Source organism: Ipomoea triloba, chromosome 15 (assembly GCF_003576645.1).
Source record: "Ipomoea triloba cultivar NCNSP0323 chromosome 15, ASM357664v1".
Lineage (NCBI taxonomy): Eukaryota > Viridiplantae > Streptophyta > Magnoliopsida > Solanales > Convolvulaceae > Ipomoea > Ipomoea triloba.
Genome location: NC_044930.1, coordinates 23,983,379 through 24,005,743, shown reverse-complemented (window position 1 = coordinate 24,005,743; position 22,365 = coordinate 23,983,379). Strand labels below are relative to the sequence as shown.

The 22,365-nt window shown below is 35.7% G+C and overlaps 1 protein-coding gene across 1 annotated transcript; it reads left to right on the top strand.

Annotated features, from left to right (window-relative positions):
* Positions 1–3,841: 3,841 nt before the first annotated feature.
* LOC116007457 (vacuolar protein sorting-associated protein 32 homolog 2-like) lies at positions 3,842–8,441 on the top strand. The gene is made up of 8 exons (XM_031248131.1): positions 3,842–4,000; positions 4,090–4,208; positions 5,366–5,465; positions 5,936–6,021; positions 6,115–6,206; positions 6,694–6,808; positions 6,881–7,076; positions 8,139–8,441. Exons 2-7 carry the CDS (start codon positions 4,137–4,139, stop codon positions 7,070–7,072), a joined length of 657 nt encoding a protein of 218 aa, XP_031103991.1. The 5' UTR covers positions 3,842–4,000; positions 4,090–4,136; the 3' UTR covers positions 7,073–7,076; positions 8,139–8,441.
* The last annotated feature ends 13,924 nt before the right edge of the window (positions 8,442–22,365 follow it).

Here is a 22,365-nt window from a genome sequence, read left to right as displayed (position 1 = left end):
CAAATTGGAAAGGAAAATGACATTACTAATTGCCTGAAAAGTATTTTTAAAAAACTTTTTAAAAAGTTAATTACACTTTCCTTTTGAAAACTTTAAATTGCGTTATATAATATTTGATTTTATAATTTATATAATTGTATATCAATCCAAATATTCTTAAAATATTATAGCAAATCCATTCTGTGCAACGCACAAGCGAAAATACTAGTTACATTAAAAACCTTATTAGCAATTGCGGAGAATATCACTATTTCTTTAAAAATCTTTATATCTAAAATTTTATAAAATTCTACGGTGTCATTTAAATTAAAAAATCGAACTTGTATTTAAAATTCAAATCGATTACAATCAATATAAAATTCAAAATCTTGAAATAGGTAACACAATACTTCGAATGGTTAGCACCAGAGCTTCAATATGAATTTCTGCAAAATTTCGGTATGATTTTTGAAGGACTCATGAGATGCTCGATCTATTTATAGTGGTCAATATGAGGAACTTTCACTGGGACTCAAACGCTTCAATATTATCTTTATATTATCATTTAATATTTAGGATAGAGTTAATTTTTTTTTTCTAAAATAAAAAGGATAATAGAGTTAATTCTAGCTAAGTTGGACAGTTGCTTTTGAATTTAAATTACATTATATTGTTTAAGCATATTCTATCCAAGGGAAGCAAGTAAGGTGTTAATGGGCTATATATGAAACATGGCTTTGTCAACATTAAAGTTTAGCACGTTTGGTTAATAATAGCAAAGTGTCATTTCTTAGGTTAGTTTTTATTTTATTACTTAATCTTAATGCTGGGACATGCAAGTGGCCTGGTTTATTATTTCATCCTTGCTTGGACGTGCTGTGTGGCCTTTACATAAGAAGCTATATATGTTAGTAGATCTTCACTTTGTTATCACAATCCTTTGTTGTATCTGTTTGAGCAAAGTCAGGTTCATCTATGTTATAGTTGATGTAAGTTAAGTGTAGATAGTTTGTGTATAATAGCCTGTCAATCAAAAGCCTACCAAAAAATTGGACTGCACCGTTACCGGACAAATAACACTTTTAAGACAGTATTATATAACATGACACAGACTTGTTCTCTTTTCCATAATAGTTGTCGGACCTCCGTTGACGTTACGTTACTTACATTTTCCAACAGAATGGAGTGAAATAACTCAACTTAGCAAGCACTTGCTTCAATTCTCTACATTGTAAGGCAATGTGGATGGACCATTATTTTATCAAAGCAAGCTAAGCTTTGTTCAATTCCTTGCCAACCATATCCCATGCAAAATGGCTGTAATAAATTCAATTCCAGGCTGTTCAAGCGTTCATTTCCCATGATATATAGGATGCATTTCAGCTAGCAGCTAGCGTGACAAACTCATGAAGCCAGGCTGCATGAAATAAAAATATGATGGGTCTCCTCACACGTTCTATAAGCCGGGCCGAATTTTGAGCTGTGCAAGTTGCCCAACGTACATCACAGAGCCTCAAATTTTAGAGGGCTCAATATTTTAATTTTACCTAGCTAGTTAAAAAATTTAAAAACAAAAAGTTTGCAATTAATCTTAAAAGATTCCAATTGAGAAATGATAGAAATGCATGTCTATATATAGTGTTTTATATTGAAGGTCAGGGTTGTTTCATATTGGAGGTCAGGGCTTCGAATCTTGCCCTTTGTGCTTGGTTAGTAACCCAAGATCGGTGTATGACTTGGCAGTTAAAAGCTTTAAAAGAATTTTTTTTTATTATTTTAAGTAAATTTAATTTTTAATATTATTGGGAAAATTTTCCTTTTATTTGTATCCTGAGTCAACAAGTTTTAACAAATTTTGAAAATTTTTCGTTTTAATATTAATTTGCCTAATATTTTTTGTATTTTTATCCAGCAAATTTTAGTTTTAGCATTTTTGTTATGTGTGCTAAATAGTTTTTCCATTTTTTTTTAAGTTTTAGCATTTTTGTTTTACATAGTTAATTAGTTCCAGACTTTCGAGTTACAAGGTAAGCATTCTCATCCATAATCAATTATTATAAATTGTGAAAATGTGATTGTATGTGAATATACTTTTAAAAGATAAATTTTGAAAAAAAAAATCTTAAATTTTTGAACTATTATGAATTTATGAATATACTGTTAGTTTAATGCTTGAATTTATGTCTTTTATGAATTTTATAATTTATGCATATATTGTTTGTCTTAATGCTTGAATTCTTGAATTTATGAATTGAATCTACTTCTAAATTCTGAATTAATTCTTAAATATATAAATTTTAAATTCTTAATTCTTAATTTTTAGGCAAAAACTTGCGTAAGATTGTCTCACGGGTCTCAATCTGTGAGACGTGTCGGATCTTTAATTAATAGGGTCAACGATCCGACCCATTAATACAAAATTTGACTCATTAACCAAAGATTCGACCCGTTTCACGGATTAAGACTCGTGAAACGGTCTCACACAAGTATTACCCTAATTTTAAATATTCAAAGTTTAAAGTTCTTAATATACAAATTTTAATCTACTGCTAAATTCTTAATGCTAACAGTACTCTTAATATATGGTTATTAGTCTTAATGTTAACTTTAATTCTAAATTCTTAATATACAAATGTTAAAGTTAAACTAAAATATATAAATTATAATATAACATGGTATGTAGATGGTTGAACATGAATCTAACCAACCAATTGGTGTTGTGAAAAACTTTTAGATTCCCAACTAATTGAACCAATTGCATCTCAACTAGTTCTGCAAAAAAAAAGAAGAGAAGAAAATGCTACAACTCAACAGAAAGTAAATAAAAAAAAAAAAAAAAAAACAAAAAAAAATGAAAGAAAGAAAGAAAGAAAAGATGTTTGGGCTCATTTTGAAAAGATTAATGATAAAAATGGCAATCATTATGGTTCACACAGCTGTGTGGACCATACTATCAAATAATGCACATTCAGTATAAAAATAATGTACATTATATTCAGGGGATGTACATTATTTTTGTACTGAATGTACATTATTTTTATACTATAAAAATAATGTACATTCAGTACAAAAATAATGTACATTTAGTACATTAAAAGTGTACATTTTATCATGGTCCACACAACTGTGTGGACCATGTTCCATACAATAATTTGCCTAAAAACGGTGATTTGATCAGAGCGAAACAAGGGCATAGGCTGTCGATCCAAAAAAAACATAGAACAACGAATAAATTGAAAAGATTCAAGAATCAGTCTAGTTCATTAATGAAAATGACAGAACTAGACAAATATTTAACTAATTTAAAAGAAGGTGTGGAAGATAACGAACCATTTAATATTCTTCAGTGGTGGAAGGTTAATCAACCAAGATTTTTAATTTTGGCTGCAATGGTAAGGGATTTCTATATGTACCTATTTCAATTTGCATCAATCTGAATCTACATTCAACATAGGCGGTAGGGTATTAAATGGTTTTCGAAGTAACTTAACACCAAAAACAATATAATGAAAGCACTAATTTGTACCCAACTAAAATTTGTCAAATAAGCTAGACTTTGACTTATAAATAATTTTTCAAATGTCCCCTATAGTATCGCAAAAATGAGAAATCTAAATAAATAAATAAAAAAGAATAAATCTCCTAACTCTCTTAATGAGAATAATATTACTCCATAGTATGAGAGTGAGACTATGAAACAACCTCAACTAAGTTGATTAAAGTATTAAACGGTTAACTTGCTCTTACAACTCTACATTGTTACAAGTCGCGGATTAATGGAGCTACCCGGTCCCTAAAAAAAAGTATTCTTAAAGAAAAATTTGGATTGGACGTTTAGTGAATCCTACATGACCGCCCGTGACTCTTAATCCCTCCTCCTCACATAAGCAATCTCGATACGAGTCGTCCTTCTCCCGGTGCTCAACCTTTTTTAGAAGCACGATTGAGTTATCAGTCATCGGATCATTCGGAAAACGTCGAATCTGAATAATTGATCCGATTCAATATCCAGTGTTCTCAGGTAAGCACTTTTGCTTCTTTTTTACATGTATTTTCAGATCGGCGCGTTGATTGAGCTGATCGGAGTGAATCTGTTGATTTCTATTGCAGGAAATCGAAATTTTTATTCAAATTACTAGGGAACGTTATAATTCACCATGTTTACGCGAATCTTCGGGAAACCTAAACAGGAAACAAATGCTCTAGCCACACTTGACAAGTTGAATGAGGTATGATTTTAATATTCTAGTGTTTTTTTTTTCCAAACGCTGCTTTTTGTTTGTATTCTCTAATATTTATTATTATTATTATTGAAAATTCCATTTGTTTGCCGATAGATAGTCGATTTTGAGGGAAAACTTTGTTAAGGAGTAGTTGTTTGTTGAGATTGATATTGCCGCACTTTGGAATTGAAAATAATAATTAAGGTTTTTAATACTTACATTAGTGCATTGTGGAATATAATTGTTTCCCGAGGTCTGAGTGAATTGAGTTCCGTATAGTCTATGGTTATCAATTAATGGAATCGCTGTAATGCATAAAGTAATTCCAGAGGATGAAGGATCATAATAAACATATGTTGCAATGTGCATTTTGGTTTTCTTATCAACGTACTTTTTGGATAAATAGGTAGTTTGCTATGCCGTAAAGGTGGTGACTGATAATAGGAAAGATATTATCATTTCAACCAAACTACGGTGTCTTGTTGTTTTTGAGTCTAAAGTCTAAACAAATTGGTCAACTAATTCACTTCAGTTTCAGCACAGTGTAGGCTAGGGAATTATTTTATGGAAGCCTAATTTGTTTAAACCTTCCCTCAAAGAATCGATTGTTCTATCCTATGGAAAGAATTGCTGCAGTGGTTTTAGACTAGCTGGTGTTTTAGCTCTACTACCTTTTCCATTTCTTACTGTGTCACATACTGCAATTTCATGCATAAAAAATGCATATCAGACTATCAGTTGCTTGTCTGTTCATTCCCTAGTGGTAACATAGAAATTAAGTGATGGTTCAAGACATATTGGGGATTATTCTTATCTAGTTTATTAAATTTTTATTCCGTAGTATATAATATATTGTCGTTGCTATCATCATTAGTGTTATTAATATCTTGTTTCATTTTCGGAGTATTTTCCTCGTACACTCATTTATCATTCATTCCCTGGCTTAAACATAAACACTTTTTTTGTGTTCCCTTGAATCTTTCATATAATACTTATGGCATTTTCTAATATTCTCTATCATTCTATCAGCTGGACAAGTTTGATGTGCTTTTCCAACCAAGTAAATTTTATTCTTGTGAAAATCATTTGCATTCTAGGTGTCATTATTTCATCTCTTAAAGCCTTTGCTTCATTACTAACCATTACTTTGTTGTGCTGAGCAGACCCTTGAGATGTTAGAGAAAAAGGAGAAAGTTTTACAGAAGAAAGCTGCTGCTGAAGTTGAAAGGGCAAAGGAGTTTACTAGAGCTAAAAACAAAAGGGGTATGATTTCTGTGTAACTACTTCTGGGAAAGCTTGTTGGAAATACTTTTCTTCTTCTTAATGGATTTTGCATTTTATTTTAATTAAAAATTTTGATATCAATAGTATGATTTGTTTTTTTTTTTTTTTGAAAGCCAATAGTATGATTTGTTAGATGCTCTTTACTCTGGGAATTTATTGATTGATATTTGATCATGCGTTTGTTACGGGAACTGTTAACAATATCTTATTTCAACCATATTATTCATTCATTTATCTTTGTTATGATAATGTTATCAGTAAACGTTTTTAAGTGAACCCTGTGGGGAACGTAAATTTTTTGTTTTGTCAAGCCCATTGGTAAGGGATATCTTGAAAATTTTCATTGTTTAATAGAATGCTATTGTTGGTTTATGCGAATCTTGCTTACCTTATCTATCTAGTGTCTTTGGATATATAGGATGAATTTTCAATCTTAATTCTTTTTGCAGCTGCAATTCAATGTCTTAAAAGGAAAAGGCTTTATGAACAGCAAATTGAACAGCTTGGTAACTTCCAATTACGCATTCATGATCAGGTGTGCTTCATATTTTCCGGATCAGCATTCTTTTCTGTGTGTTGTACATTTCATGAAGAGTTAGTGTAAGAATTGTCTAATTTTGAATTTCAGATGATAATGCTAGAAGGTGCAAAAGCCACAACAGAGACTGTTGATGCTTTGAGAACTGGAGCAGCTGCAATGAAAGCCATGCAAAAGGCAACGTAAGTTATATTTGTAGCACATTCTATTTTGGTTTTTCCCCTTTATTCTGTTGGCTTTGTATCACACTGTTGACAAACCTTGCACTCCAACTGAAGTTAATTAAATGGAAACATGGGAATCATCCATTTACCAACCTTAAGCCAAAGATCTTGGAACTTTAGAAGACAAATTTCTTGTGATTTGATTGAGTTATTACATAATATTTTTATAATTACAAATGGTGGTGATTCAGAAGTTCACAACATTTAGCCATGAGGCTTGGCACTGATTTTGAAGAATAGATACATAATTGTGGTTCAGTGTCAAAAATGCTATGGTAATTTATGTATTACCTTCAAATGTGTCTTTGGTGTTGTTTGAAGGGTAAGGGAGAAACTCATTATGCATTATTATCAATCTCTGGTAATTTTCATTGTTGTCAAATATCTGTGTCTGAGTGCATGTTTTTTCCCCTCATTTTGTTGTCAAATTACTTGTCTGCTCCAGGAATATTGATGATGTAGACAAAACGATGGATGAAATTAATGAGCAGACGGAGAATATGAAACAGATTCAGGAGGCACTGTCTACACCAATTGGAGCCGCAGCTGATTTTGATGAGGTACACATTTTTGCCCTCTAGGTTGTGCATATGTGTGTTTGATTACAGAATAATAAGTTATGTTTTTATCAGGACGAATTGGAGGCAGAACTTGAGGAACTAGAAGAAGCTGAATTGGAGGAACAACTTCTTCAACCTGCCACCACAGCACCTGCTGCACCAATTCATGTACCAGTGGGTAGGCAACCAGAACGTCATGCTCCTCGGAAGAATACCGCTGAGGAAGATGAGCTTGCTGCTTTGCAGGCAGAAATGGCTCTTTAGAAAGGTCATTTCCTACTACCTTTTCTATTGTCATACTCATTATATTTGTAGAGTAGATTTAATTACTGCTAGCTAATTAAGCAACTTGATTGGCGTGAGTGGCCGTGCACCCTCATGCCTTAAGAGAGGTCAGGAGTTCAAACCCCCTCTTTTATGGAAAAACCAATTTGGTCAGCACTATGCCCCTTAATTGGGCTGCCCGGTGTGGACGGGGATTAGTTTGAGTATGGTATGGGCTTAAAGGTGTCTCCTACAGTTAGAGGACATACTCAAGACACTTCGTGGTCTAACAAAAAAAAAAGAAAAGAAAATTACTGTTAGCTAATTAAACTTGCGAACTTCCTTTATTGGTGCTTGAATTTCCTTATAAAGGTTGGGTGCAGTTCATGTTTACAAATAACGGCAACAATCAACTTCATGCACTTAGTTGTGCTTTATACACACACAATAACACAGACAAAACTGTGTTCAAATGTGAACCATTCTTGCTTTTATGTCTTCTTAGAGATTCTATTTGGAATTAATTGTTGTCTTAGGACCAGATCTAATTTCCATGTTCTTTTTTTCCAACAGTGCATTTTGGGTGAAAGCATTTTTACTTTTTAGATTTGAAGCTATGAGAATGTTTAGGCATAACCATTGCATAGCCCACATTGGGGCATGAAGAAGAATTGTTGTAAGTTGGACGAACAAACTATTGCTTCTATACAATAACCTTTTAACCAAATGACATCCAAATCCGTGTAATGTAGTTTAGTCCTGAGAGCTCATCTTTGGTTTGGTGGTAGTGGTGGAGATGGTGGTGAATTTATCTTATGACAAATTGACAATCCTACATCTATCACCCCCAAAATACCCACTCTTTTATGTGACAAATTCTAATAGGTTGACATTTGAAATAGAAAAAAGGGAAAAACAATTCTAATCAAACTTGCCACATCATGGAGTGACTTTGTTGTGAGTTGTGATTGGTAAATGTTGGGGAATTTAGCATTTTCCTTTTCCTTATTTTCTATGTTGGTGTATAAAATTCACAATTCATTGTTCCTTTTGATGCCTCCTGCAGTGTATGATTCCTAAGGAGAGATTGTGTGACGGATCGGATGGTAGTCTAAGGTGGACAACACTGCTTGCTGTATCTTTACCCTTCGATCCTTAAGATTTCGTGATGTGCATTTGGAAAATAACTGTATTCTAACTGTATAGATGGCATCAAACAATCTGTATTTTCTTGTGTTGCAGTTAAAAAAAAATATTGCTGCTCTATTATTTTTGGAGATGAATTAACTTTGCACAATTCTATACGAATTTGTATTTGACTATTTAAAAAAAAATACCCATATGCAGCCCTCTTTTATCCCTTTGTCTACCCATTATGGCTTTTCCCCTTTGGCTTCGTACTACAATATCATTGATGATAAAGTTAAGACATAATGATGGTCAAAGTTGATCGGTGTGCAAAGGCGGAGGAGGCAAATTTAGCTAAAATGTGAAAGGATAAATGATTGACTAAACGATATCGAATAGGTGAATAAGAAAGGTTTGGAAAAGCCTTATTGACTTTGCTTATAGTACCACTGAAAGAGCGTAATACCAGTTGGATAACACAAAGGTATCAAAGGTATTGATACTAATGAGTGCTAGGTGTTGAGCTCCTTGTGCAAATTGCAATCATGAGAATTTAAGGATTTTATAGTTGTGAGTTGTGACAAGGTGGTAGCTAGAGAAAAACGCTTGGAGTAAGAAAGGGAAGGATATTCACCCAATCCTTCTTCTCCCAAAAGGTCCCACGCCCCGGCCCGACAAAGCTTCTGAGAGGACGTAAATCATTGTAACTCAACTGAACATAGAAGCTAGACATTTGCTCGCTGCGCACAAGGAGAGCCCCTCACTTTGAGAGGTTGCTCCCATATTATCGCTGGTGAGACTGTGACCAATTGAACTGCCCATGCGGGCGATATTTAATTCACTCAATCCTTGTGGATCACCAACGAAGATTTGGCCCATAGGAGGAGCTGTCCATCAAGATTTCTTCTCTCTATGGACATCAACAACTCTGTGGTCTAAATTGAAGGGTGTTAGTGCACAAAGGTAGCAATGTGAATGTGATGTATCATGATTTACTTTTAAAGTTGAGACTTTCAGTGAATCAGCTACAACCAGGTGGGAACCCATTATCAGGGTTCATGGACGATATCATTGAGAAATATGGTTGCACTTACATAAAGGGCATTGCTACAGAAATAGAAGGGAAAACAGGGGAAGAAGTTTGAAAGATATGCAAAAGTACGTTTTCAAAGAGATATACAAAGAATTAATGGTAATGTTTAATTAATGCACTTGTCAACATTCATTTGTGCACCATTGTTTCAGATTATGATAGCTTGGATATGGAAACTGGGATGAGCTGAAAGCTGCATTTCGCACATCACCTTTGTTTCTCTTTGACTGGTTTGTGAAGTCGCGTGCCACCCAGGAATTGGCTAGAAGATGTGATACACTTATTCGGTTGATCCAAAGGGAGAGTGAGAAACAGGTCCGGAAAGAAAAGAAATCTAGCTAGGTGACGATTTCATTATTTGTATTAATAACATATTTGATACCTTTTTTAACAATATGATGTAACACTTTATAATGCTATACTATTGTTATTGTTATTGAGTTTGAATTTTTTAATATAATATATGTTACAATTATTGAAGTACTATATTATAAGTTTAATTCAAGTGTGAGGTAATAACTAATGGACATTTTTTTTAACTTTAAAAATTTAGCGACGGACAAAATTCGTAGAAAAAAACCTTCTAAAAATAAAGAATGACAACGAAATAGCAATGAATATTTCTGTCTCTAAACTGTAGCTAAATGGCATCCATTGTAAATAACAAAAACAAACTAGCGACAAAATATTATGATGCTATTCCCTTGCAAATTTCGTCCTCCAAATCGTCGCGAAGAGGAAAACAACGATGATTTTTTTTTTAAGTTTAGTTTAGTGACAGAAATATCCGTTAAACGACGGACTTAGAATTGGTCCCATCACTTTAGCGACGGAAAAGTTCCGTTGCAAATTCGTACTTAAAGTGAATAGTAACGAAAAATCTTTTTTTTTTTTTTTTTTTTGGAGGGGGGTACTGTAATTAAGGTGTAGCTTGGAATCTTGACTAGCTTTTGTTGTGGCCATATTCTTCGAAAAATATATTAATGAATATTGCAAATCAAACATTAACATGATACGATTATAAATCCTTTGTAATTTCAAGAATCACATGTAAAAAAAAATTCCTCTTTATGCAATACTCAATATTTAAGTATCTAAAGCAATCATGCAACCTAGCCCAAGCCCCAACACTAACTATATTATGTATAAATGATACTAAAAGCCAGAATTTTTTGGGAACTAGTAACTAACTACTCGAATAGCGAACTAGATATATTAACCCGACCTATCATTGGTGTCGTTTGTGGAGAACTAGATTTGTTCAATCTCCATTACATTTTACAATCCTAAGAAAGTTGCTCAATCACCAAGCAAACAAAATCATGATACCACAAGAGTATGTTGGAATTATTCTCGAAAATCACAAGAAAATGAAAAATACAAAATACCTACGAAAGGTAAATAACATGAAAATTAACCTACAACGAAGGTTAAATAAACCTGGCCAAGGGGAAGAAACTGACGAACTCGGGTTGGTTGGAAGCACGAGTTGAGTTGCATATGTCCTTAAAACTTTATTTACCGCCTCCCAGGGTGCTGGAGCGTTGCGGTCTAGGTTTCCTAGGATAAAACGTACTACGATCCCTGCGTTTGAGCACACAAACTTGGGACCCGGAGAACTAGAACGTGGGATGAAATGCAGATGACTTGAAGGAAAGATGAGCAGTGTTTTGAGGGAGAAAGCAGTGTATGCCTTTAGCTTATGTGTCAAATATATGTATCAAATCTGCTGCTCATCTACGAATATATAGTAGAGGAAATGGATCATAGCATTAATCCTAGCATTTATAATTCACAAGCAACCTCCACCCACTTAGCAACCCATTTATACCCACTACTAATCTATTTAATTAAGAAATAATAATTGGAATCTCGCGAGAGGTCAGTGCAAGGCCAGTGGTTCTGAGACGGAAAACTCGTTCGAAAATATAACATAACTTAGCCTGCAAGGCCAGCCAATTTGTATCTTGCGCGCAAAAGAGAGCCTCTACGCTATACAAGTTAATTAGTAAGACACTTGTATAAATAGTGAGGCAAATCTTCATTCCCAACCAATGTGGGACAAAAGCTACATAAGCTTTTTCCTCACCCAAATTCAATCTCAAATGGGTCTACTTTGAGAACCAATTTTACATTCGTCCATTAACCTGACCCAAATCGGATGTGGACTGCAATTTTAATTGTACCACAAAATGGTAACTTAAAATGCTATTTTAGTGCTATTATTCCAATAGAGTATAAGCAAAAATTGCCGTGAGACCTCCTGTCATAGCATAGTCGGAGACAATAACGAGATGTTGCTTGGGAATGACCAGGTTTGAATCCTCAGAAGGAGAAGTAGATTGACTAACCACTAATGGGGTAAATTTTAAAATTTAATACCAAAATTTTGTAAGTACAAATTATTTTTTAAAACATAAACCCATAAAATTATTTTTAAACATAATGTATTAAAATATCTATATTATTCTAAAATAAACTCTTAAAAATATTCTATATACCTAAAACCATGTTTAAACATTATTCCAACCAAACAAATACGTAAACCTAAGCAGTTGAATTATTTTTGGTGTTTTATATAATTGTCACAGAACAAAAATATTTATTATTAATTATAGGCATAAGATCCGTTTTCTCAATGACCCTTTAAGCTATTTCAAGTATTTTGACCTAGAGTGCAAGGGTCCACAAGTTTTAAGTGAAGACCTAAGGATGAATTAGTCCTTTGCCATTCAATCACATCCCAAATTGAAAAAAATCATTGTGGATGCCCTTATAATAACACATATTCTCCTTGGAAAAAGTGGTATGCAAGTACATTCAATTCTATCTCCTTCAGTTCTGGGAAGTGATAAATAGCAGAAAAAGAGTAGTACTATATGTAGTCCAATGCCCTATTTCATTTTCTACTCCCTGCTTACATGTCACCCTTTGATTTATTCAAAAAAATGTGAGCCACAATTTTTATTACTTTCTTTTCATCTTCTAGAATTTTAATCCCTGGAATGACTATATCATTTTCCATAGAAAAATGCAAATGTAAGTATTCAAATACTTGATAAGGGCAATGAGTTTTGATGAAAGTATTTTGCATTTTGGTAGTAGGGTGGGATGAGAATATAATGATTATTAGGGAAGAAATAAGCAAGGGAAATGAAACCTTATTTAATAAGGGTATGAGTTTTTCAATTAATGGTGTATTTCAAACCCAGTATTCTAAAACCGGTCAACCAAACAATAACAATAACTTTGATACCCATACTTATACCAATGAACCAAACACTCCCTAAGATATGCTTGGGAAAAACAGAAGTAAATGGTCTGTTAAATTTTGGAGATGATTTCATCAGATAATGATTTTTCATGATTGAATCTTAATTTTAGTGATTCATTGTTTCAGATTATGGTAGCTTCGATATGGAAATTGGAATGAGCTGTGAGCTGAAGCGCACATCACCTTTGTTTCGCTTTGACTGGTTTGTGAAGTCGCGTGCCACCCAGGAATTGGCTAGAAGATGCGATAGAGTGAGAGACAGGTCCGGAAACGGCGGAAAGAAAAGAAATCTAGCTAGGTCACGATTTGATTATTTGTATTAATATACTTGATACTGTTAACAATTTATAATGCTATACTATTGTTATTGTTATTGAGTTTGAATTTTTTAATATAATATATGTTACAATTTTTTAATATAACCCGGAAGGCCGCATAACCGCACCGGAGCTCGCCGCCGCATTTAAACCAAAATCTATGTACTCTTGAGTAACTTGAAATCAGTGTGCCTCAATCACCTAAGCCTCTAGGCTCTAGCTAGCTAGCTTAGGCACTCTAGCCTGGTTTCGTGCTATCGTCTGGTTCCATCAAGACGAGCTCTAATGCCATGAAAAGAACATAACAAAATTGGAAAAGGAAGAAGCTAAGAAGGAAAGCATGATTTGCACAAGGAATTGAAGAAGAAGTGCGAGAGGGTAGAGAGATAATTGAATTGAGAAAAAAATTAGACAGAGATAACAATTGTTATTAATTTCCAAGCCTAATCCCATTACAATCTCCTCTATTTCGTATTTATACTAAAATAAGAAAAAGGGAAATATCTAATCTAATACGGAGTAACAAATTAAAACAGCGGACTTAAATTGTTGAATGGCGCCTGGCCTCTTGTATCATAATCATGATAAGAATTTCCTGCTGCATCATAATCATGATAAGAATATGATGTCAATAAGCTCTTGGGGGGTTACATAATTTGCAGTATTTGCAGCATTTCTCCACCATTTTACCATTATTACCATTCTCAATTATCTCATGCCCTAGGTATGCGCCTATTCGTAATGGAATGCACGGACAACATTCCGGACTCACCGGAATGTCAACGCCATCACGATCATCACTATCATAACAATAACAATAATGATAACAATGATAAGAATTTCCTGCCGCCAGTGTTCTATTATAAGCCGCCTGTGTTCGGTTATTAGCCTCAGCTCTTGGGGGGTTACATAATTTGCAGTATTTGCAGCATTCCTCCACCATTTTACCATTAGAACGACTCTCAATTATCTCATGCCCCAGGGAAGCGCCTATTCGTAATGGAATGCACGGACAATATTCCGGAATCTCAGGAACGCAATCACGATCATAATCACGATCATAACAATAACAATAATGATAACAATGATCAGAATCTGGTGTCGTTGACATCTGTGTGCCATTATTCTCAAGACTTGCCTTCGTAGCATCTCCAAAAATCCTGAACGCACACAATAAGTGAATAATATAATTCCCCTACATTATTATTATTATATTGAAAAGTCTAATAACAACAAATTAATTAGAGCGGAAAAGAATTGAGGTACAGAAGCTAATTTAGGGATCAGAGGGAGATAGATATAATTACATACTTGTTCAAGATAATTAGAAACTTTTCCAAGCTCTCAAGAAATTGTGTAATGTTTTCAAAGAAATTACAGAATTTCTTCCAGGCCGAATCTCCCTGCACTGAAATTTCAGATTTCATCTCCCTCCTGCACTCAAATTTCACATCTAAAATTTCTTGCCCTAATTCTGTTTCTTCGCCGCTATCCACTTCAGGCTATCAAAAAAAAGTTTGTGTCTATTTATAGAGGTAAGTAATATAATCACAAAAGGAATCTAAAACATAACAATAAAAGAGTAAATAATAATTGAGTCCAATCTGTTATTGTAATCTAAAAAATAAAAAATAAAACAAAAAAGTTGTCCAAATATAATTGAATTAAAATTTTGTCCACGAACTGCACATTTTTTTTTCATAATTACCCAAAACAATTAATTATTATATTTGATTAAAATTTGTCTAAATTTTTTATAATGTTTATGTTTCGTATCTATTACATACATATAAATTTCTACAAAATTTATAAACATAGTAAAATTATATTTTTAAACTAATTGAATGAAATTAAAGTTTTTGGTGAAATTACTTGTTAAATAAGTTGATAACTGTTAAAAAAAAAGAGATAAACTGAGATATTACAATTTTAATTAATCAATTGTAGGTTGTGTTAGTTTTTTGTAAATTAATAGGGATAAAAAGAGAAGAAAAAAAAGTTAAAAGTCTTATTTTTTGCAATTCAACGTGAAGTTACAGTTTCAAAATAAGATACTACTTCAATCTCCCCATGCTTTCCTAACACAAAGATTATAAATTATTTGTAGTTTAAAATAAGCTCTACCAAACACAATCTAATTCATAATTTTAAACTCTTATTTTATTTATGTAATATGTTTTTCTATAAACTTTGTGCAATAATTTTATTTATTCCTATTAAGTATACAAAAGGTTGGCCAAATAATTCTTCAATATGCCATCAGGGGGTATTTATAAATTATATATAGGAGTTTTCAAAAAAAAAAAAAAATTATATATAGGCGGCTAGCTCAAAGAAAGGGAAAAAGAAAAGTTTTCAAATTTAACTTAGGCGACCTTTCTAAATCTAGTTTTGGACTTCTTTCATAAGTATGATATTTCCTTTCTTTAACTAAAAACAGAAACTGGGGGTGGAAAATATGATGACAAATCTTCCAATATCTTTGGGATGTCAGTTGGGATTCTTGCTTCGCTATTGGTCGTTGGGCCAACTACCTCTTAAGTCTGACTGCCTAGCAACGCTGACTGGCTTGGGTACCTAGGGCCGGGTATCCATCATCTAGTCCCTCACTTTCATTTTCTTCACCTTGCTAACCGCGTGGGTAAATAATCACTTTGCTGATCATTCTTCGATGCCCCTTTTCGAGGAGGCGCGGTAAGACTGAGGAAAGTTTCCTATAGAATGTGTAAACAGATTATATACTATGTGTCTATTGGATTCTGATGACTAGGAAACTGTACAAGATTGGTATATATACATGCTAGCAGAAAAGTAAACCAAGCTCTCAGCCACTCATTTCAAATTAAAAATGATAGGGGTATAAACAAATCGAATAGAGTAAAATATTTTACTATTCGATTCGAATTCGACAATTTTGAGAACCATTCATATTCGTATTCGAATTCGATAAATATTCGAATCTAAAATTTTATTCGTATTCGATTCAGCTACATTATTCGATTCGAGTCGAATATTCGAATTCAAAATGCCTAAAATGTAATTCTTTTTATCGGTTCTCAAATATATTAAGATAAAGTGTAATAAAAATTTAAATTTAAATAACTTAAAATTTTCTATTTATGTACTATTAGTCTAATATTTTATTAATATACTAATTTTTAAGTTTATTCACCGTCGCCTCGCTCTACATCGCCAATCCCGTCTCCTTCACCTCCACGCTCTTCGCTATCCCCACCATCTTCCGCCGCCTCTTCATCACTTTCGTATGGATTTCTCTCCTCATGCTCGTGTACAATATCGTGTTTAATTTGCAGGGTTTCTTGTGCTCCTGATCATCGGTCGTGGATACCGAGAGCGTGGTTTTGTTCCTATTCTCGATGGTGGTTCTGTTCCTTGTCGTTCATGTCTACATTATTGCACTGTGGCACTTGGCCAGCGTAATTTCCGTGCTTGAGTCGGTCTACGTACGGCCTCGCGGCCATGAAGAAGAGCTATGAATTTTTGAGGGGGAGGGCCTGTATGGCATTCGTGGTGGTTTTCTCGTATCTGAAGATTTGTGGAGTGGTTAGTGGGTTCTTTGGGTTGATTTTGGTGAATGGAGGCGACTATTATAGTGTTTTTATTATAATGTTTATAAACTTATATTCTTTAATTCATTTAATTGAATTGTCAATCTCACCTTCACTCAATTTCACAAGTGTATGTGCATAAAGTTAATTTTGATAAACATTGTTATTGTTTTTTTTTTGGAGCAGTTTATGAATAGATGGGGAAATAGAGTTATTGTCAATGGTATGTTATTTTATCATTGTCATACAGTGCACACCATGTATCATAAATGTGTACACAGTGTAATAGTATGTGCACTCGTATTGTACTAATTGTGCATAATAGTCTAAATAAGTGCACAGATTCAATTAGATTAATGCTCACAACATTAAATAAAGAAAAAAGGTTGTAGTACACACATATGACTAAAACAAAATCTCCGGCAAAACATATATGATTATTATGTTTTCAAAAAAAAAATATATGATTATTATTAATGCTCACAATATTATTATTATTATTATTATTATTATGGGATGATTGTATTTAATGAAGTTTTTAGTATTTTGTTTTGTAATCAAACTATGTACTAAAACTAAAGAAATGAAGAAATTAGAGAAATGGAGAAGGAAAAATTGGAAAACTGGAGAAATGAAAAACTGGAGGAATGAAAAGGAAAAATGGAAAACTTGAGAAATGGAAAATTGAAAATGGAAAAACAGAAAAATGAAGTAAACGACCCCTAAATATTTCAGTCAATTCATCTATATGACCAAAAGCAATATCATGTATGGAACATTTGAAATATTTAAAAAAAATTAAAGAAAAAGCTATAGAGAAAAGGAAACTAACTAATTACAGAAACCACATACATGCAAATATAAAAAAAAATGATAAATAAGAGAAAAAGGAAGCAGAGAATTATACCTCACAGGGAGCATAACATCTGATGGGTCTCTTGCATGAAGTCAGTCACGTCCATCCTCTTTATTAGGACTCTGTGAGTCTGAGTCATGATAAGATTGTCTATCCTAGTATCTCTGTGAGTCTGAGTCATGATAGGATTGTCTATCCTAGTATCTCTGTGAGTCTTCTTGTATATATTCTACCTTTGTCATTGTATTCAATTCAACTCAATCAATACAGATATTGTGTTCTCATCTGGTATCAGTTTGTTCGGGTTCTCTCCTGATGGCCGACGGTTTTGTTAATTCTTTTGAACGGACTGTCTCGGATGCCGCTGTTACGTCTGTGGCCTCTCCAGCGGTGGCCTCCATGTCCATAGCTCATCACTATGTGAGTCTCAAGCTAACGAATAACAATTTTCTGTTCTGGAGAACACAAGTCGTGCCGTTTCTTCGCGGACACGAATTATTAGGGTTCGTTGACGGATCGAATCCGTGCCCTCCTGCCACGTTACCTGTCGTTGCTGTGGTGCCTCCCGCGTCGAACCCTACTGCCGGCGAGTCTTCCGCAATACCGCCGACGCAGCCCAATCCTCTTCATGTAACGTGGGTTCGGCAAGATCAAGCTGTCTTAAGCATGTTGATATCTTCGTTGTCGCCGGAAGTCATGCATTTAGCTGTTGGCTGTCCTACTTCGCAAGCTCTTTGGCAGTCGTTGGAGCAGGCGTTGGCATCTTCGACGCGTGCGCATACGCTTCATCTTCTCAGCTAGTTTCAGACAATTCAACAAGGTGATTCATCTATTGCGGACTACATTGCGCGCGCCCAGGTGTTGGTCGAGGATCTTGCTCTCGCCGGTCGTCCCGTTCCGATGGATGAGCAGAATCTTTATGTTTGCCGGGGCTTGCGACCGGAGTTTATTCCTCTCACCGCTTCCTTAGCTGTTCGGGGTCAGCCGGTTTCTCTCCAGGAGCTGGTGTCGCTGCTCGGAACCCAGTCGTTCATGGCTGGTGGGAGTTACGTCGGTGTTGCAGCGGCTGGTCCGGCTGCGTTTGTGACGCAGCGAGGAGGCGGGCGTCGGTCTTGGCGTCGCGGCGGTCAGCAGCAGCGAGGAGGACAGCAGCCCCGCGGTGGTTCTTGGCAGCGGCGTTGTCAGATTTGTGGGCTTCTTGGGCATACTGCTTTAGCTTGCTATTCATATGTTGGCTCGCAACCTCAGGCTCATATGGTTTATAATGATANAATTGTCAATCTCACCTTCACTCAATTTCACAAGTGTATGTGCATAAAGTTAATTTTGATAAACATTGTTATTGTTTTTTTTTTGGAGCAGTTTATGAATAGATGGGGAAATAGAGTTATTGTCAATGGTATGTTATTTTATCATTGTCATACAGTGCACACCATGTATCATAAATGTGTACACAGTGTAATAGTATGTGCACTCGTATTGTACTAATTGTGCATAATAGTCTAAATAAGTGCACAGATTCAATTAGATTAATGCTCACAACATTAAATAAAGAAAAAAGGTTGTAGTACACACATATGACTAAAACAAAATCTCCGGCAAAACATATATGATTATTATGTTTTCAAAAAAAAAATATATGATTATTATTAATGCTCACAATATTATTATTATTATTATTATTATTATGGGATGATTGTATTTAATGAAGTTTTTAGTATTTTGTTTTGTAATCAAACTATGTACTAAAACTAAAGAAATGAAGAAATTAGAGAAATGGAGAAGGAAAAATTGGAAAACTGGAGAAATGAAAAACTGGAGGAATGAAAAGGAAAAATGGAAAACTTGAGAAATGGAAAATTGAAAATGGAAAAACAGAAAAATGAAGTAAACGACCCCTAAATATTTCAGTCAATTCATCTATATGACCAAAAGCAATATCATGTATGGAACATTTGAAATATTTAAAAAAAATTAAAGAAAAAGCTATAGAGAAAAGGAAACTAACTAATTACAGAAACCACATACATGCAAATATAAAAAAAAATGATAAATAAGAGAAAAAGGAAGCAGAGAATTATACCTCACAGGGAGCATAACATCTGATGGGTCTCTTGCATGAAGTCAGTCACGTCCATCCTCTTTATTAGGACTCTGTGAGTCTGAGTCATGATAAGATTGTCTATCCTAGTATCTCTGTGAGTCTGAGTCATGATAGGATTGTCTATCCTAGTATCTCTGTGAGTCTTCTTGTATATATTCTACCTTTGTCATTGTATTCAATTCAACTCAATCAATACAGATATTGTGTTCTCATCTGGTATCAGTTTGTTCGGGTTCTCTCCTGATGGCCGACGGTTTTGTTAATTCTTTTGAACGGACTGTCTCGGATGCCGCTGTTACGTCTGTGGCCTCTCCAGCGGTGGCCTCCATGTCCATAGCTCATCACTATGTGAGTCTCAAGCTAACGAATAACAATTTTCTGTTCTGGAGAACACAAGTCGTGCCGTTTCTTCGCGGACACGAATTATTAGGGTTCGTTGACGGATCGAATCCGTGCCCTCCTGCCACGTTACCTGTCGTTGCTGTGGTGCCTCCCGCGTCGAACCCTACTGCCGGCGAGTCTTCCGCAATACCGCCGACGCAGCCCAATCCTCTTCATGTAACGTGGGTTCGGCAAGATCAAGCTGTCTTAAGCATGTTGATATCTTCGTTGTCGCCGGAAGTCATGCATTTAGCTGTTGGCTGTCCTACTTCGCAAGCTCTTTGGCAGTCGTTGGAGCAGGCGTTGGCATCTTCGACGCGTGCGCATACGCTTCATCTTCTCAGCTAGTTTCAGACAATTCAACAAGGTGATTCATCTATTGCGGACTACATTGCGCGCGCCCAGGTGTTGGTCGAGGATCTTGCTCTCGCCGGTCGTCCCGTTCCGATGGATGAGCAGAATCTTTATGTTTGCCGGGGCTTGCGACCGGAGTTTATTCCTCTCACCGCTTCCTTAGCTGTTCGGGGTCAGCCGGTTTCTCTCCAGGAGCTGGTGTCGCTGCTCGGAACCCAGTCGTTCATGGCTGGTGGGAGTTACGTCGGTGTTGCAGCGGCTGGTCCGGCTGCGTTTGTGACGCAGCGAGGAGGCGGGCGTCGGTCTTGGCGTCGCGGCGGTCAGCAGCAGCGAGGAGGACAGCAGCCCCGCGGTGGTTCTTGGCAGCGGCGTTGTCAGATTTGTGGGCTTCTTGGGCATACTGCTTTAGCTTGCTATTCATATGTTGGCTCGCAACCTCAGGCTCATATAGCTTGCTATTCATATGTTGGCTCGCAACCTCAGGCTCATATGGTTTATAATGATAATGTTGGCTCGCAACCTCAGGCTCATATGGTTTATAATGATAATACTGCGCATATTCCTCCTGATTCTCACTTGTGGGTGCCTGATACTGGAGCCACTCATCATGCCACTCCTGATATAGCTGCCTTGTCTGCCTCGGAAGACTACCATGGTGATGATACCCTTCGGGTTGGTGATGGTAAGGGTTTGATTATTAGTCGTATTGGCCATGCTACCGTTTCTACTCCTTCTAGAGTTTTTAAGATGTCTGATATTTTACATGTGCTCGGTTTATCTTCTTCTCTTCTGTCTGTTCAGAGGTTTGCCACTGATAATCATGTCTTTTTTGAGTTTCACCCCTCTTATTTTGTTGTGAAGGATATCACCACCAAAGATATCCTTCTGCGCGGCAGTAGTTCGGGGAGTCTTTACACCTTGCCTGTGCCTGGTGTTGGTCCCAAGGGGATGGGGTACAAGTCTAGAGGGGGGGGTGAATAGACTTGTATAAGATTTTGCAAATCTTTTCGACCTCTCGTGTGTATTGAACTTAGGATGTTTAGGTTCGATACCTCACGAGGTGAAGACAAAGTTTTATGCGCAGCGGAAATGTTATCCCCTTTTAGTTAGCACGAGTTTGGGTTAGTTCGAGAGGTGTGATTATATGCAGTGCAATCGAGAAGTTAGCGAGAGATAAAAACAGAAAGTAAATGCAAGAGAGATTTTTAAGTGGTTCGGCCACCCCGCCTACTTCCACTCTTCTTCCAGAAACTCCCTGGAAGGATTGCACTAAAAACTTCCCTTTCTAGTACAATAACGAGCGCTTGAGCTTTGATCACCAAGCCCGCCTCAAGCCTCAGGTTTTTCGCCCCGCTTCCAGTTACTCCACCTCTCGAGCACTTGACCTTTGATCACCAAGCCCGCGTCAAGCCTCAGGTTTCTTTCGCTCGGACAGCAGCCAGGTTACTCCGCCTCTCCTCAGGTTTTTCTCCCCGCTTCCAGTTACTCCACCTCTCGAGCGCTTGACCTTTGATCACCAAGCCCGCGTCAAGCCTCAGGTTTCTTTCGCTCGGACAGCAGCCAGGATACTCCGCCTCCCTTGCTTAATCCAAAGCAAGACGTTGTTGATAGTCACAGTTGAATGTAACAATCTCCAATCTGACCACAAGCTATCGTTGAATCAGCTTTGATGTAGAGCAGCTTTGGTCACCTTCTGGATGTATAACAGTTTAGCTTTGTAACTCTCTTCGAACACTAAGATGTGTTCTCTCGCTGTATTGAATATCAGGATGATATTCCAAGTTAAGCACTTTGCACTAGAACGTTTTTATCAGACACCTCTTGTTAACCTCTTGACCTTTTTCACAACCCCCTTTTTTTTTTTTTTACTTTGTGTCTTTACGTCCTTATATATGAGAGTAGAGGAATAATTCCGTTGGAGGGAAAATTATTCCGTTTGAAATTTGTCTCCCATGCTGATCATGGGTCTTGCATATTTTCAGCATATTTCATGGAGTGGTGATCTTGTAACTTGAACCTCTTTGTCTTGTAGTGAATGTTCCATAGTTCACTTTTCTTGAGTCCATGCTCCACTTTCGTCTTTTGGTAAAAGTTACTCTTTTTATATTCCCATTATTCCTTGTTTGTAGGGAATCAGACCACTTCAGCATTGGTGCACCTTTTGACCGTTTGTGGTGGAAATCTGACGTGTCATCCATTTCCGCCCATTTTGAAATC

What these genes read in the sequence shown, in the direction of transcription:
- LOC116007457 (XM_031248131.1), top strand. Translation starts at nt 4,137, where the DNA reads ATGTTTACGCGAATCTTCGGGAAACCTAAACAGGAAACAAATGCTCTA. An exon ending in TAGAGCTAAAAACAAAAGGG is followed by an intron (nt 5,466 to 5,935) that starts GTATGATTTCTG and finishes TTCTTTTTGCAG; the next exon opens with CTGCAATTCAATGTCTTAAA. An exon ending in AATTACGCATTCATGATCAG is followed by an intron (nt 6,022 to 6,114) that starts GTGTGCTTCATA and finishes TTTGAATTTCAG; the next exon opens with ATGATAATGCTAGAAGGTGC.